The following is a 15,126-nucleotide window of genomic DNA, read 5'->3' as shown; positions in this document are numbered from 1 at the left end:
TACTTAAACCGTACATTGAGAATGTGGAATTATTTGGCTAATTCTGTTTAACTATAAGACCAATGTGCACCGGGGTCTTTTCTAAATCCTTCCCTATTTTACTAAAGCTCGCAATGTGCCGTCACGTGAAGTTTAGTGAGTTGAACTGTCATGCCAGAGGTCTTGAGTTCGAACCCTGTCTGTGTCATCTAAAGTTTTTTTTTTCACTAGTACTGCATCTAGCGGGTAATTACAAATACTCCAAAAGTAATTCTTTTAAGAAAAATTGCTTTCTTAAATGAAATATTCGGAACCGTCCTAAAACTGTAGGTCCCCTCAATCCTTAATAAAATTACTCGCACAAGTAATTATTGAGAGTTGTAAGTCACTAGTTAATAGTTCTCGACGGATTGTTGCGCCACCTAAATTTGAGCACCCCGTGGCTGCCATTTTTGTATGGTGACGTGGTGTCAAATATTTTGTTTATTATTCAGTTGCTCATGCCAAATCATCATGTCAAGTTGAATGATTGAAAAGCGCGTTGAAATGATAAGACTTTATTATCAAAATGAGTCGATTCTACAACGTTTTTTGGCCAAATTTGAGACGACCGGCTCAGTAAACAATCAGCCATCACCCGTACGTTCAAGTAAGCAAGATTGGCCAATGATAATGCATTTTCAAAAAGGTACCGTTTAGTGTGTATTTTGGGCCGGTGGCGGCGTAATAATTGGTCCGTACTTTTTTGAAAGCGACCGATGTTAGTGAGGTGATCAATGCCAACAACGAGCGCTACAAAAGGATGATAACTAATCTCTTATGGCCTAAATTGAACCACATAGACCTACTGATGACATGTGGTTCCAGCAGAACGGTGCTATACGTACCGCACAGCAAACGCCACCATGCTATGCAAATAAACCACAATCGACCGATGCCCTAAAGATGAAAATAGCCCTGGTCATCGCTCAAATTCAGCCGGATCTATGTGGAAAAGTCGTTGCAAATGGGACCACTCGGATCCTTGCCGCCGTAAGAAGCCGAGGCGGGCATTTAAAGTATACCACATTCTACACTTGATGGTATAAATGCGACTTTCAAATGAAAAAAAAACTATTTTGTCAATGCCTCAGACAAAGCTTGTTTTATTAACTTTCAACATCTACCCGGCCTTATTGTGAACCCTTTATATCAAAATTTCAGACTTTCATGCTTACCTCTTAACAAGGTTTTTAACTTTGTGAACTCATTTGATGAATAAATCAATCAGGTCTGTTTAACACTGACTGTGGAAAAATGCACCTTTCTTTTAGTACCTTGTTTTTCGGCCCTATGCGCAAAATCCCTTAGGCCTTAAACTCACCTAAAACAAAATTCAAAAATTAAAGCAAAACTTATAAGTTTTTTCGTTTAAGAAATTAATTGCAAAATCAATTAAATTGTTTTAAAAAATATTTTTATTTTATTTTTCTTAAATATTCAACTAACAATTTTGTTTTTGAAATTTGTATAATATCATATTTTTTTTTATAAAAGTCAAAGACCTACTGGCTATTTTAAAAAAAGAGAATTTGCTAGATTTTTATTTTTTTTGTGACTAATATCGATACAAAGTACATACAAATTATGTATTTATATAGAATATTATATATTTACAATTAAAAAATGTAGAAATAACTGTAAAATATATATAAATAGTAAAATACTTGGCTCATTTAACTGTTTTCTTTTTTTAAATTCAAAAACTAAGTCTACTTATAAAAAACACATATTTAACAATTTACTTTTTTTGTTTAATTTTGATTTTTTTATAATAATGAAATAAATAAATTAATTATTTTTTATTTGTTTTATATAAAATATTTATTTTGTTATATTTATTATAGATTTTAACATTCACATCACAATTTCTTTTAAGTACTTTAATTTATTTTATTTGTTTGTTTATTTTTTTTATTTACTACTTAAATATTCTTATAAATAAATAAAAATATATTTTAAGAATATTTTATGATGTATACAACATTTATTTTATATAAATAACAACAAATTAAGAAAAAATTAATAAAAAATATCAAACGGCAATATTTTTTGGGATTTTCATGTTTCATTTCATAAAATTTAATTTAATAACTATTTATTTATACATATAAGAAAAATAATGCCATCTTGGATTTTGTGCTGCAAATAACAATGCAACTTAGTGTCATATGATGGAATCAAACAAATCAGAAGAAAATTTCAAATATAAACTTTAGTCTCAAGTTTTAAGATAAGGTATCCTCTTGGAAATTATTTAGCCTTGAACGGCTCAGGGTTTAAAGTACTTCAATACTTTATAGACATTAATAGTGTTTTAAAACGAATTTAGGAACATTGTTTTTGTTTGTTGTTTTTTTTGATGCACTGATATTTGCAAAGTTCAAGGATAAATGTTTCTTGTTTCAAGGCTTCGTTCAAATTTTAGGAAACGTTTTTGAGTATTTTTTTTTTCTAAAAGAGCAAAACAACGTCGATCGAGCCTAACATTTTCATAATTGTCAACTTAAGGACTTTTGGACGAAACATTTCGATATCACTTTATCGGTTTTGACTGAATCTATCAGCTTACTAAATCAAAACAACTCAAACCCTTGTCGTCAAGTCCAACGGCGTTGTTGTTATGTGCATTTTTATTCGTTTTATACTACGATGGTCAAATTCACACGTCCCTTCATCGTCACTATTATTATTACTGGCCTTATTACTATTGCTACTAAATGGTGTACTCTTTTTGATGGTTGTTGTTATTGTAGTTCTTGTCTCATCATCATCGCCCTCACCATCTCCCATCGCACTTCGGCCGTCACTATCGGCTCCAGAAAGCCGTCGATTGTCATCAATCGATCCGTCAATACTGCTCTTGCTGCTCATCGAACTACTTCCGGTCTTCATACTCAAATCAATGGGATTATCCTGATCGATGGCGGAGCTGGTAGTGGTGCCGGAGCCTGTGCCAGTACCGGTGGTGGTGTCGATGGCTCCTGGAATGGGTGATCTTGGAGGTGTCATGGAAACCACTAGATTCTCACTACAGTCAGTTGCAGCATCATTAATGTCCGCATCTTCATCACAGTTCTCCTCGATTTCGGCATCAATGTCATCGTCATCGGTGGTGGAGCTTTTGTTGCCAGACACCACACCGCTGTCCGAATTTGGCGTGATGGTTGCATGCGTCACAGTCGTGGTGGAGTTGGTGGTGGATGTGTTGCACGGCGTCGCGGAGGATTGCTGGCGTTGGGATTTCAACATGGCATCCAAGTAGAACCTCTTTGTCAGCTCTTCGGCTGCTGCCTTGCTGCCGTTGCCAATGTGATTGTTGTTGTTGATGCTGTTGTTGTTGAGGAAGAGCGGATTGCTGCCAGGACTGCTCCGATCGCTGATTGCGTCCTTTTCCACACTTTTCGTTGGAGTATATCGATTGTTCGTGCTACTGCTGCCACTCGTCGAGAGTGGCGAAGTGTTGCTAAAGAGGTGATGCTGCTGCTCGAGTGAAGGCTTCAACAGTCCTTGATGGTGCTGAGCATAGAGAGCGGGATGATATCCAGGAAACAGAAGATGGGACGGCGGGAGAAAGGCTGGTGGTGGCATTACTGGCATTGAGCCGAGGCCTGGAAACGGCAGTTGCAGGAACAAGTCTTTACTCAGGTGCGGTGGCATGTCCAGAGGAGATTTTCCCAGCCGCAGCAAGGTATTACTCCGCACATTAACATCAACCGAGCTGTCTGAATTATGACTGTCGGGTGAACTGACCGAAGGTGACTGAGCCGCAGCAAGATGCTTACCATAATCCTCTGTAATGCCCAGCATCATGAGTTCCTCTTTTGTACGTGGCGGATAGAGACCAGGTGGATACGCACCCGGATGACCTAGCATGCCGAGCGATGTGGCTGCAGATGGTTGGGCGCCCGTCGCAGCACCCTTTTGATTGTTGTTGTGACTGTTGTGGTGGGCGGCAGCAGCGGCGGCCGCCTGCTGTTGTTGCTCCTGCAGCAGGCAATGGATTTTGAACCAATTCGAGCGACGGCCATAGCGTGAGCCGCTCTTTGACATCCCAACCATGAGACATTTCCGCAGGCGGCACGCCTTGCATGCTGTCCGATTCTTCTTGTTAATGATGCATTCACCGTTGTTTTTACACTCGGAAATCGATGACAAATTGTTGTAGGAGCGGCCGAAAAATGACTGCGAAATAGAAAGAGAAAAAAATCAAAAAATTAGATTTACCAATGGAAAGAAAAAAGATTGAGTGAAGTGCGACGGATTGGTGTGATAGACGTTAGCAATTAAATGTTTTGAATAGGTTAGGAACCTATAAAATTTACATACGTATACATTTTATATTGAAAGTAAAAACTCGATTAAAATTGATGTGATGTCTATAGGTAGGTAAGGTACCTTACCTTAGGTACAATAAAATGAGACTTAAATGGGTTAAGAGTTGTTAAGGAAGGCTTTCGAATGGCTGTGTTTTTGTTTGGATGATAATTTGTGTGATTTTGATTGATTGAAACATGGTTTGGCATTTATTTCGTTCACCGATAATTACGAACACGTTTTTGTGTTTAATTTTGTTAATAATTTTTATTTTTGTTTTACCTTTTATTTTCAATGCTATAACATTATTTATCTTGTTCTATTGTTGTTGTTCTTTTGTTCTTCTCATTTTTGATTTGATTGACGATGACATTTTAAGTTGAGATTTGCATTGTTTTTAAATTAGTTCTACAAGTTCGTTATTTATGTATATCTAAATCTATAGTTTATATATATGTTGACTTATAAATGGTCTTTATATGGTATAATTTTGAATAATAACTTTTAAGTATATTGGGAGTATTCGACAGCAAATAAATTATAAAAAATATAGAAGAACAAAAAAAAACAAAAACATGAGAAACGATGTTAATTAGAATTATTTCGAAAAAGAAGAGACTTTAATGATTTTGGTTTTTTCATTTTTTATTTTGTTGTTCGATCGATTTTTTGTTGTCTAGATTTTTAATTATTAACTAGTTTATTATTCGCTTTATAAATAAATTTTGTAAATTTGACATGACATCATTATAATTTAAGTTAATGGATTTGATTTTTAGCACATTTTTATTTTGATATTTGTTAATTTAGTGGTTTAATGGTCGAAGTGCAAAAGCGAGGAACATTATTTAAAAATCGATAGGTAAAAGTTGGAGAAAAAAACATGATATTTCATTTATGATAATTTTTCCATGCTTAGCAATAGGTGATCTAAAAACTGGATAGACTTCTGTAATTAAATTGAAGGTCACTGGGTTAATCGATTTTGAATCGATTGCGAATCGAAAATTACGTCAGATATCAATTGTTTATGATCTTGCAGTAATAATTTTTGTCTCCCCATTTTGTTTTTAATTTTATACTTTTGTACATAAAATTACGTTTACGGCTATGGATTTCTAAATTGAATTTTTCATAATATTTGGCAAAAATTGTATGCGTTATGAAAAAAGAGTCTGGGAAGCGACCCACAATGAAACTTTCCAATCATACCCGGTGCCGATATTTTTGAAGTCTAACAAAATATTAATAACAACAATTTTATTAAGATAAACAAAGTTTCAAGTCAGTCATTGTTCTCAAGACACTTGAGTCGAAAAAAATTGTTTATCATTTTTTAGATGTTTCTTGAAGTTTTTCATTTTGTTTGTAAGAAATGCTGTAAATTCAATTTGTTCTAAAAAGTTAACAGTGAGTTATTTTAACTCAAAACTGGGTGAGTCTGACGCTATGATATGAGTTAGCAGAAGGAAACCTCTGGAACCTGGTGGTTAATGATAGCCTGACTATTCCGGATACGGAGGGTTTCAGATTGATTGCCTACTCCGATGACGTTTATATAGCGGTTTTAGGAAAGCATCGTATTACCCTAAAAGAACTCTTACAAAATGTCTTACACGATCTAATTCTTTGGGCTGATCGGTGTGGACTGTGTGCCAATCCACACAAATCCGATTTAGTCCTTTTATCAAAGAAATACAAAATTCAATATTTAAAACTTTACTATATTTAACTCCTCAGATGAGGCTAAGTACCTGGGTCTTAAGTTAGACAAGACTCTATTTATGGCACTAGACAACCTACTATACTTAACACCTCTTGATAAATTTAGCAAACAAATAGCTGCAAGCTCTGCTATTCGTATTTTGCAGTGGGTTACCAACAACATTGGCCAAAACGTAATTCTGAAGTATTTAGAATCAATTTCAAAACACACAAACTACACCATCCCCCAACTGCAATTCGAAAAAAAGAGGCTGGAATGCGACCCACACTGATAACTTCCCATCCCGTCTGTCGATTTGTCTTGGTTAAAAGTTTGTCTATATGTACCTACTCGTATCAATTTTTACCAAATTCGCGTACTATTTTTTTTTTTATGAAAAATTACTGAATATTGAAAACAATATTTTATGTGAAATAAAATAAGTTTGAAGCCAATATTTTTAATTGTTGAAAAACTATTTGAGTCGAAAGTAAATTTTTACTAACTTTTGTTAAATTTTTTTTAGGTTTTTAATTTTTTGTACCAAAACTGTCAATTCGATTTTTTTCAAAGTCTTACTGAATGTTTACAACAATATTATTTGAAAGATAAGATTAAATTAAAGCCAATATCTCAAAGTTTTAAAAAGATATATGAGTCGAAAATCAATTTATACCAACTTTTATACATTTTTTTGTAGGTTTTTTTAATTTTTGTAAAAAAACTGTCAATTCGATTTTTGAAAATTTGTCTTAATGTTGAAAACGGGATCATGACGAAATCTAGAATGCCAAAAATCTCGAATGCCGAAAATCTCGAAAATAAAAAAAAAATATCTAGAACGCTAAAATCTCGAATCCACAAAAATCCAGAATTAACAAAAATCTCGAAAGACTCTATCTAGAAAAAAATCTCGAAAAAAAAAATAAATTCGAGATTTTTTTTTTGTATTTTGAAAAGTTAAAAGTCAATAAAACACAAATACATCAGTTTACCCAATATTTTATTTTCGGAGGAAGAAACAAAATTTTTGCAAATAATAAGAAAGGTGCATGTGTAGCAATGTGCAATTGTATGATTGATAACTTTACTTGTCAACTTTAAGTTGGTTAAGGAGAAGTTAGTTATCCAGAATGTATGTTTAAATTTTTGAGGCATTGTTTAAAATTCGCGCGAAAAATTCAAACATACATTCTGGATTTTTGCATTCGAGATTTTTTTTTTCTAGATTTTGGCATTTCGAGATTTTATTTTCTAAATTTTTGTTTTCGAGATTTTTTCCATTCTAGATTTTTGTTTTCGAGATTTTCATATTCGAGAATTTTACTTTCTAGATAATTAATTTCTAGATATCGTGGTAGACCCGTTGAAAACAATATTTCTTATAAGATAAAATAAGTTTGAAGTCTAAATTTCAAGTTTTTGAAAAGATATTTGAATCGATATTCAATTTTTACCAACTTTGAGTAATTTTTTTTTAGATTTTTAATTTTTATAAAAAAAAATATCAATTTGATTTTTCTCAAAATTTCACCAGATGTCAAAAACATTATTCTTCGTTGCACAAAATTGTTTTGGAGATGAAATCATATTTTAGTCGTTAAATTTTGGAGGTGAAAAATTTTGTTTTTTCAGTTTTTTTGACTTATAAAAAAAAAAACCGTTATATGGATTGTTTTCAAAAAATAAACTTCTTTCATATCACGTTACAATATATTATATAAAATTTAATTCAAGTCTCTAGCGTTTTTCTTTCGTAAGATATTTAGGGTTAGCCAAAATTTTCACCTTTTTTTCAAACTGCTACGGTAAAAAAAACCACCCACGAAATTTTATTATATTATCAGTATAACAATTTTTATTTGAAGTTGCGAACGTACACACGCACGCACAGAAATCTTTGTAAAAATATTTTATTTCGACTCTAGGGACCTTAAAACGTCGAGAAATGTCAACATTTTCAATTTGACAAATCGGACCCATTACAATAACTTCCTATCTGAAGTTAAAAATCAGAAACTTCCAGATTTCTATAAGCTTCGACATCCTTCTGGAAGCCTAAAGATTCCTGCAACACGAGTGCTTTCACTTTTACATAGATGAATCCAAAACAAATTAATGGGCTGGGTGAGGTGTGTACACTTAATTAACTGAAATTTAGACTCTCATTCCGCATTCACAATTATTGTAGTGTATTTCAAGTGCAAATTTTTGTGATAAAAGCAGTCTTGTCCTGGCTGAAGGAAAACGTGATATACAAAGCCAGATTTCCAATTTCTGAACTCTATCTCTACACACTGTATAACATTCCATAACTGCCGATCATTTCGAATGGAGATGGCGTTAAAGTTTAACATACACCTTTGTTGGGTGCTGAGCCATAGAGACACTACAGGCACTCGCCAGAAATTGTACAATGCAAACCATTCTACCGCGGTTATCTAATGCTGCCATATACCAATGTAAACTATTGCTAATGCGAGACGCTACGAAGAAGGCAAAAACAGGTGTAATAATAATAAGCCCGATAATCGGTATTGTAAGGGGGCACTGTCTAATCGCGGATAGGCGAATTTTCAAATGAATTTTTAATAAGCTGTATGGATGAGCAAGGCTGGGAAAATTAAACAATTTTTTACCTAATCTGTACATGCCCTGCGATCCCACCGATAACGATAACGATCTTAACCGATCAACAAAATCAGTATTTCACGTTTCGTAAGGGACTCAAACTGGTATCATTTAGCTTAGAAGAACGCCTTAAGATGCATTTGTTATCACAATGAGCAATTAAACTGGCCGAAGTGTGCCCTAGCCCATTATAAACAGCCACTCAACCTAACCTAACCAGCCTCTAGCGAGAACTCCGTTAAGATCAATTATTCGTGTCCATGGAAATTGATTTCGCAAATATAATATCATCAAAGACATTACTTCCATCACACAAGAATTGTTAAGAGTTGTGAGTCTTTCTGAGTTGATATGAGCTATTGAGCCTGATTAAAAGACTAGTAATAGACACCAATCATTGCAAGTTTGTTCACGGTCTATCATTGAAATAACATTTCTTTATTGGAATTAAGAATTTCCTGATTGGAATGAAGAACTTGAGCTTACATTTGACTATTGACAGTTAAACTGACAGATATGAATACAAACCAAAAAAAAAAAATAATTTTAGTGGAATGATTATGTAATGCCCCTTTAAAACTATTTAAACGTTAAAAAATTAAACTAAAAGATGAATTCTGAATAAAATAATGTTTTGTTTTCAGCAGACAAAATCTTCAACTGATCTCTCTTTAAAGTTCTTAAATCTCGAATCAAAATGTTCAACGATGAAAGCCAATGATAGCTCTTTACAGCTTGTCCCTAAAATATTTGATTCGAAATATAAAAGTGATTACGAAAGTTAGTTTAGTAATGTTTGGTTTAAAAAATAAAGCCATTTTTTTTTTGATTCATATTTAACAATTCAATGACGAACATTTTTCAATGAACAGCTGATTTCTAAGTTTATGTTTTACAAAATCATTCCACTGAAAGCTTTCCATTTTCTTTGTATTCCAACCAGCCGCTTATATTTTTAATGATCAATTCTTTCCTCAAATCCGAAAATGCTTCATTCAATAAGATCGTTTTTGTCGAATGCTGGAAGCTTTCAATGACCTGTCAAAAAATGTTCAATGATTGGTTTCCATGATGAAAAGAAATATAGTTTTTACTGTTCCCTTACATATTTTAATAAGAAAGAAGCTTCTTCTCTAAGGTATAGATTATTTTGTACCTATTTCTTTGGGTTTTCGATGCTTTTAGATGCCAAGTATGAAAATGCAAAATAGTCTTATTTTCTAATACTTTTGGAAAACTTTTCATTGAAGCGTAGAACGAACAAAATAACAATGGTTTCGAACACCAAGATCAAACTGAAGTAACTCGTACAAACTGAATGTGGTTACCGATATTAACTATATCGTGGTATTTTATTTCAATTCATTTTGATTCTAATCGAGAAAAAGAATGCGAAACCTTTTTATTAATTGAATCTTGATTAATCTTGCATCACATTCAGAAAAAAAAACTCAAGATACATCAATCAATTGGGAAACATCATCAAGAACTTGACTTGTTGCACTCTTGTATTTTCAAAACGCAGCACAGATGTTCTAAGTTGATCTTTACTTTGTTTCTGATAAGCCAAATAAATTGTTCATGCTGAATGAATTTCTATGGATGATGGCAAAGGCTTCACAAAAGTAACAAACAGAAAAACAATTCAAGGTATTACACTACTTCTCTCAACAGTTTAACAATACCACGAGTTGTATAGCAGCAAGCTAAAGGTAGTTAAAACTTCTAAGGTTAATTGGGCATCAAGATTACTGGGTCGGAAATGCATCAGAGCTTTTATAGGTATTCTGCGCCAAAGACTTTTTTACGCCCCCAAAAACACTTTTTCACCTTTATGTTTTTGTTTTTTTTTTTTTTTTGAAGCCGTAGCTGAGGCTGAATCTATTTTTCATTGTTTCGTATTCGAAGCATCCAGCTTAAGCGGCATTGCTATGTGATTTGTGAAGATTGTTATCGTATCGGGATTCGATTGGAATTTATTGCGAATATTTTTCTTAAGTAGGTTGTAAGTTAAAATTTTACTAAATGTTTGTTTAAATAAGTATTAGATACTATATGAGTGTACCTCTCCTCTATGCAGGTAAGGTAAAGACTGATGGGAATTCTGCGAGACTTCTTGCCTTTTTGGTAGTACACAAAAAGTTATATGGATTTGTGGAATGAATGAATTGCTATGGGTATAATTTTTTGATTAGAGTGGAAAGATATGTTCGACAAATTGAATGATATTTAATCAATTTATTAACATGATCACATAAAATAATAGTAGTAAATAATTCTTATCAATGGGGATAAATTAAACAATGGATTTTTAAGCGATATAATCTATAACATGGAGTTTTAGTTTACGAATTTTTAAAATTCTAGCTTGTAAATGAACCAAAGTTAGGGCAAGGCTCGTAATTATGTCAAAGTATGAATGTGTCAGTCTCAAAATATATCTTATTATATTCTGGAAGTAAAACTGGTTTATCTTCTCATGGCCACCCAACCCTGACCCGAATGTCTACACATTCGCCACCCAGCATTAGTGTAATTTCTGTCCCTAATATGGGAAATCCGGCTCGAAGGACCAAAGTTTTTTTTGAATAAATGTAAAATTAAAAAAGAGAAAAGCCAATACTTAGGTATCATTTAATATATTTGACATATTCACAACAATATTAATATTGATTTTAATTCAATAAATATTAATGGACATTTAAATTCAAAATTTTATAACAGATTCCAAGATCAACGTTTTTTTATTATTTGTGAGAGAACTTTGTTAGCTAAAGTTTTAAAACAAAAAACTGCTTGCTATAAATTAGTAAGATATTAAAAATAAAATATACTTTAGTTATTTTAATCCTTATTTGAAAATGTTATTCAATTAAAAAATACAAAAAATGGCATCCGGGTGAACTATAACCTCTATATCAGTCACAAAACCAATGTTAGATGTTTTGTTTTGATCAAATTAATTTTGTTGATTAAAAATAAACTTGAAATATTTTGTGAACAACTAAACAGGATGCATATTTGGAAAAACCATTTTAAATTCATATTTATTGTTTATTTTATATGTATCATCAAACCAACCACTAATTTGTTCATCTATTAGTTTTGCTAAAGGGTATAGCGGGGCAATATTTTTGACTGAATATTCATAACAATTATGCTACTGTATAGTTTTTTGTTTTGTTTCTAATCTAAACGGTTCAATATAATTATAATATATTTATTATTATTTATTCAAAACCACTTTATATGAATTTTAAAATTAAGTTATTAAAATTTTTTAATCTCATCTCACGATAACCCAGACATAAATTATTTGATTAAAAATGTGTTTAAAAAAAACCTTAAACGATTAAAAAATAATTTAAATTGTTATTGTTTTGATTCTTATTTCCAATTAAAATTAATATTTTTAATTTGAATAATATTTTAATAATAGATTTTGTTTATTTGTGTTCTCTTAAACTAATGATTATGTCTTAATTATTTTAAATAAACAACTTGAAGCTAAATAACGCTCCCATTACATGCCTGACAGCTTAAATTTTCAGGGAAATCAATTATTAGGTTTAATCAGTGATGAAAACTTTTGTCAGATGACATATAACAACCGTGAATTTTAATTCAACACCATATCGTTGGCAAAAATAAAAATAAATTTTGCTGGCGTCTATAACCTAGTGACTTACAACTTTCAGCCATTCCTGTGTGCGAGTTATGTCAGGATTGGATGTTACCTACAGTTGTTTGCCAAATCCGAAGGGCTAATATCAGAAATCACTATTTTTGACAACAACTACGCTTGGAAGATTTGTCAATTCCTCGTAAGAGGCAGTTCCAACAGCAAAACAAAATTTAGATGGAACAGCAGGGATTTAACCCAAGTAGAGTAGGATACACTTACGACAGTTTGTGTTTGTTTGTGAACTACATGAATCTTAAGGAATCTAAGCTCAGTGAAACCAGTTTGAGTCCCTTAACGTGAAAGACTGATTATGTAATATGATTGAGATTGTTTAGATTATCATAGAAGAATTCTCCTATAGTTAAGTCTTGCGTTTTTTAGCTAGAGCAGGACATGTACAGAGAAGGTGAAGAACTGTATGCTCCTCGTCCTCATCCATACAGCTTCTACAAAAGTCATTTGAGAAGACGCCGAATCAATTGAGCGCTTTCTTATTAGACAGAACCCGGTTATGACAATGATAATTGAGCTTGTATGCGACCTATCTGCTTAATGATAGCAAGCTTGAACGCTTAAGATTTAGTGTAGGACAGATGTTACGAATTGATATTATTCCAACTGAAGTCTGCTTCATCATTAGACAAGCGTAGTAAAATGGGTTCTACGGTACTATTGCGGGCGAGTTCATCTGCCTTAAAATTTCCTGGAATTTCTCTATGGGCCGGCACCGAGCGAAGGTGAATATTCAACAGTCCTGCCATCTCCATGATAGATGATCTTGACTTTATAAAGTTTATAGAGAAATATTTTAGAGGTTGGATAGCGGCTTGACTGAGGAAATACGAATATCACATGTTGATACTACGTTTTTTAAGCCAGAACAAGCTTTCTTTTACTGTACAAAGTTCTCCCTGAAACACGCTAAAATTTTTGGGAAGGCGGAATGATAGACTTTATTTCAGTCGTTCATAGCACACACCCACCAACCCCTTGACTCGTCTTCCAGTAATGCCCTATGTTCCCAGAAAGATCTGAAAGGTATATAAATTTGGAACTTTCTATCAAATTGCAGTTGGGGGATGGTGTAGTCTGTGTACTTTGGAGTTGACTTTAAAAACTTAAGATTTTGGGAGTGGCCAATGTTGTTGTTATTGTTACTGCAATGAAGCTTTGAGGCAAATAACAGAGCTTGCAGCTATTTATTTGCGTGGTATCCAGTAACCAGTGACACTGAACGCTGGACTTTATTTAGTTTGTTGCGGTTTATAGCTTTCCAACATACATTGAAAACGGTCTGATTACCGATGTGTATAACCAATTCGAACTTTGGGGGTGTAATCCTCATTTATTACCTATAGCTTTTTTGCAAGAGAAGGTAGCTACAGTAGCTCTTTCCTGTATATTACATTATCATTGGATACTTTTAATATAGGGAGGGTCAACATATTGAATTTTGAACTTCCTCAAAAATAGGACTTAATCAATTTTGTGTGGGTTGACAAACAGTTCACATTGATCAGCACAGAGAATTAGTTAATTTAAGGTGGTTTTGAAGAGTTCTTTGAGGTTGTTAAGATGCTCTTCTGAAACCGCTGTAGCAACATAATCCGTAAAATCAATCACAATGAAAGCTTCCGAATCCAGGCCAGTTGGAATTTCATTTACCAACAGGTTCCAGAAGAGAGGGAATAGAACACCTTCTTGCGGTGTTCCTCTACTAACGAATCTTTTTTCGAAAAAGAATTGTCCAGTTTTGATTTAATTAATATTATGATATTTAACATTTTACGAAAAAAAAAAAATAGTATTACTTCCACAATAAATGTCTCCTTCATAGAATTAGTTCCTGAAATGTAGTAAGGTTTTTAGAAATTTGCAATTGATGGTTTTTTTTTTATTTTACCAATAAAGATTTTGACTTCAAATTAAGTTTTTCTTATACAAAATGTTGATGTTAGGATTTGACAAAATTTTGAAATAGTTCTAATAAAAGTTATTTATACGAAATAAAATTCAACTGCATTATCGTTGTATTGGCAAAATGACAATTTGGCTTATGAGAACAAAGTTATTATTCTAAAGGTCATCAATCAAAATTTATCAGTGTAGGTCATAGGTTTTCAGAGTATAAAATATCAATGAATATAATAATACAGCTATGAATATCTATTTGTTAGGTTTACCAATATCTTTTTTATTTGAATCTTGCTTAAATTTTAATATCCATCCTTCAAGTACTGAAACATTAGTTATCATAGACGGTATCTGAAATTACTAGGAAGTAGGAAGGAATTAATCTGAACTAGCCTTCCCCGATGCAATTGCCAAAAATTTACTCCCAATCTCTTCAATGCTAAGGTCAAATTGAGCATGATTATATTTCAAGATTTTTTCGGACACATCTAACTGCGTTTTAATGAGTCTGAAAAGGCTTAAAATTATTGACCTAAGTCCACCTCACTTTCCCAACAAAAAAAAAAACAATAATACTTTTAACTTCCTATCATCTTCGCATCAACTTTTCTACACTGATCTCATTCATGACCAAAGTTTCAAAGATGAATACAAAATAGTCCGCCGCCGCCGCCACAGCCGCCGTCAAACCAAAGTAATTAACATAATAATTCGAGTATGAACAGAAAAATTCATTCATCTAAGCCATAAGCCATGAATCCATGGATCACCAAATATGCTTGGTCGATGCTGATCGCAATGGTTGGTCGATCGGTGCTTCGGTGGCCGCTAGATGGCCAAATAAATCTTCTTTAAT

At 32.8% G+C, this 15,126-nt stretch overlaps 1 protein-coding gene across 3 annotated transcripts in view; it reads right to left on the bottom strand.

Moving 5' to 3' along the window:
- Positions 1-2,390: 2,390 nt before the first annotated feature.
- The window catches only part of LOC129938456 (knirps-related protein), a 99,381-nt gene continuing 86,645 nt past the window's right edge, over positions 2,391-15,126 (bottom strand). For all 3 annotated transcript variants that reach the window (XM_056046038.1, XM_056046040.1, XM_056046039.1), the window contains one exon: positions 2,391-4,203. In XM_056046038.1, coding sequence (XP_055902013.1) covers positions 2,605-4,203 — 1,599 coding nt within the window. In that variant the 3' untranslated portion in view covers positions 2,391-2,604. The remainder of the gene's footprint in view (positions 4,204-15,126) is intronic.

The sequence above is a fragment of the Eupeodes corollae genome, chromosome 1, assembly GCF_945859685.1.
Source record: "Eupeodes corollae chromosome 1, idEupCoro1.1, whole genome shotgun sequence".
Taxonomy (NCBI): domain Eukaryota; kingdom Metazoa; phylum Arthropoda; class Insecta; order Diptera; family Syrphidae; genus Eupeodes; species Eupeodes corollae.
This window is presented reverse-complemented; position numbering and strand designations above follow the sequence as displayed.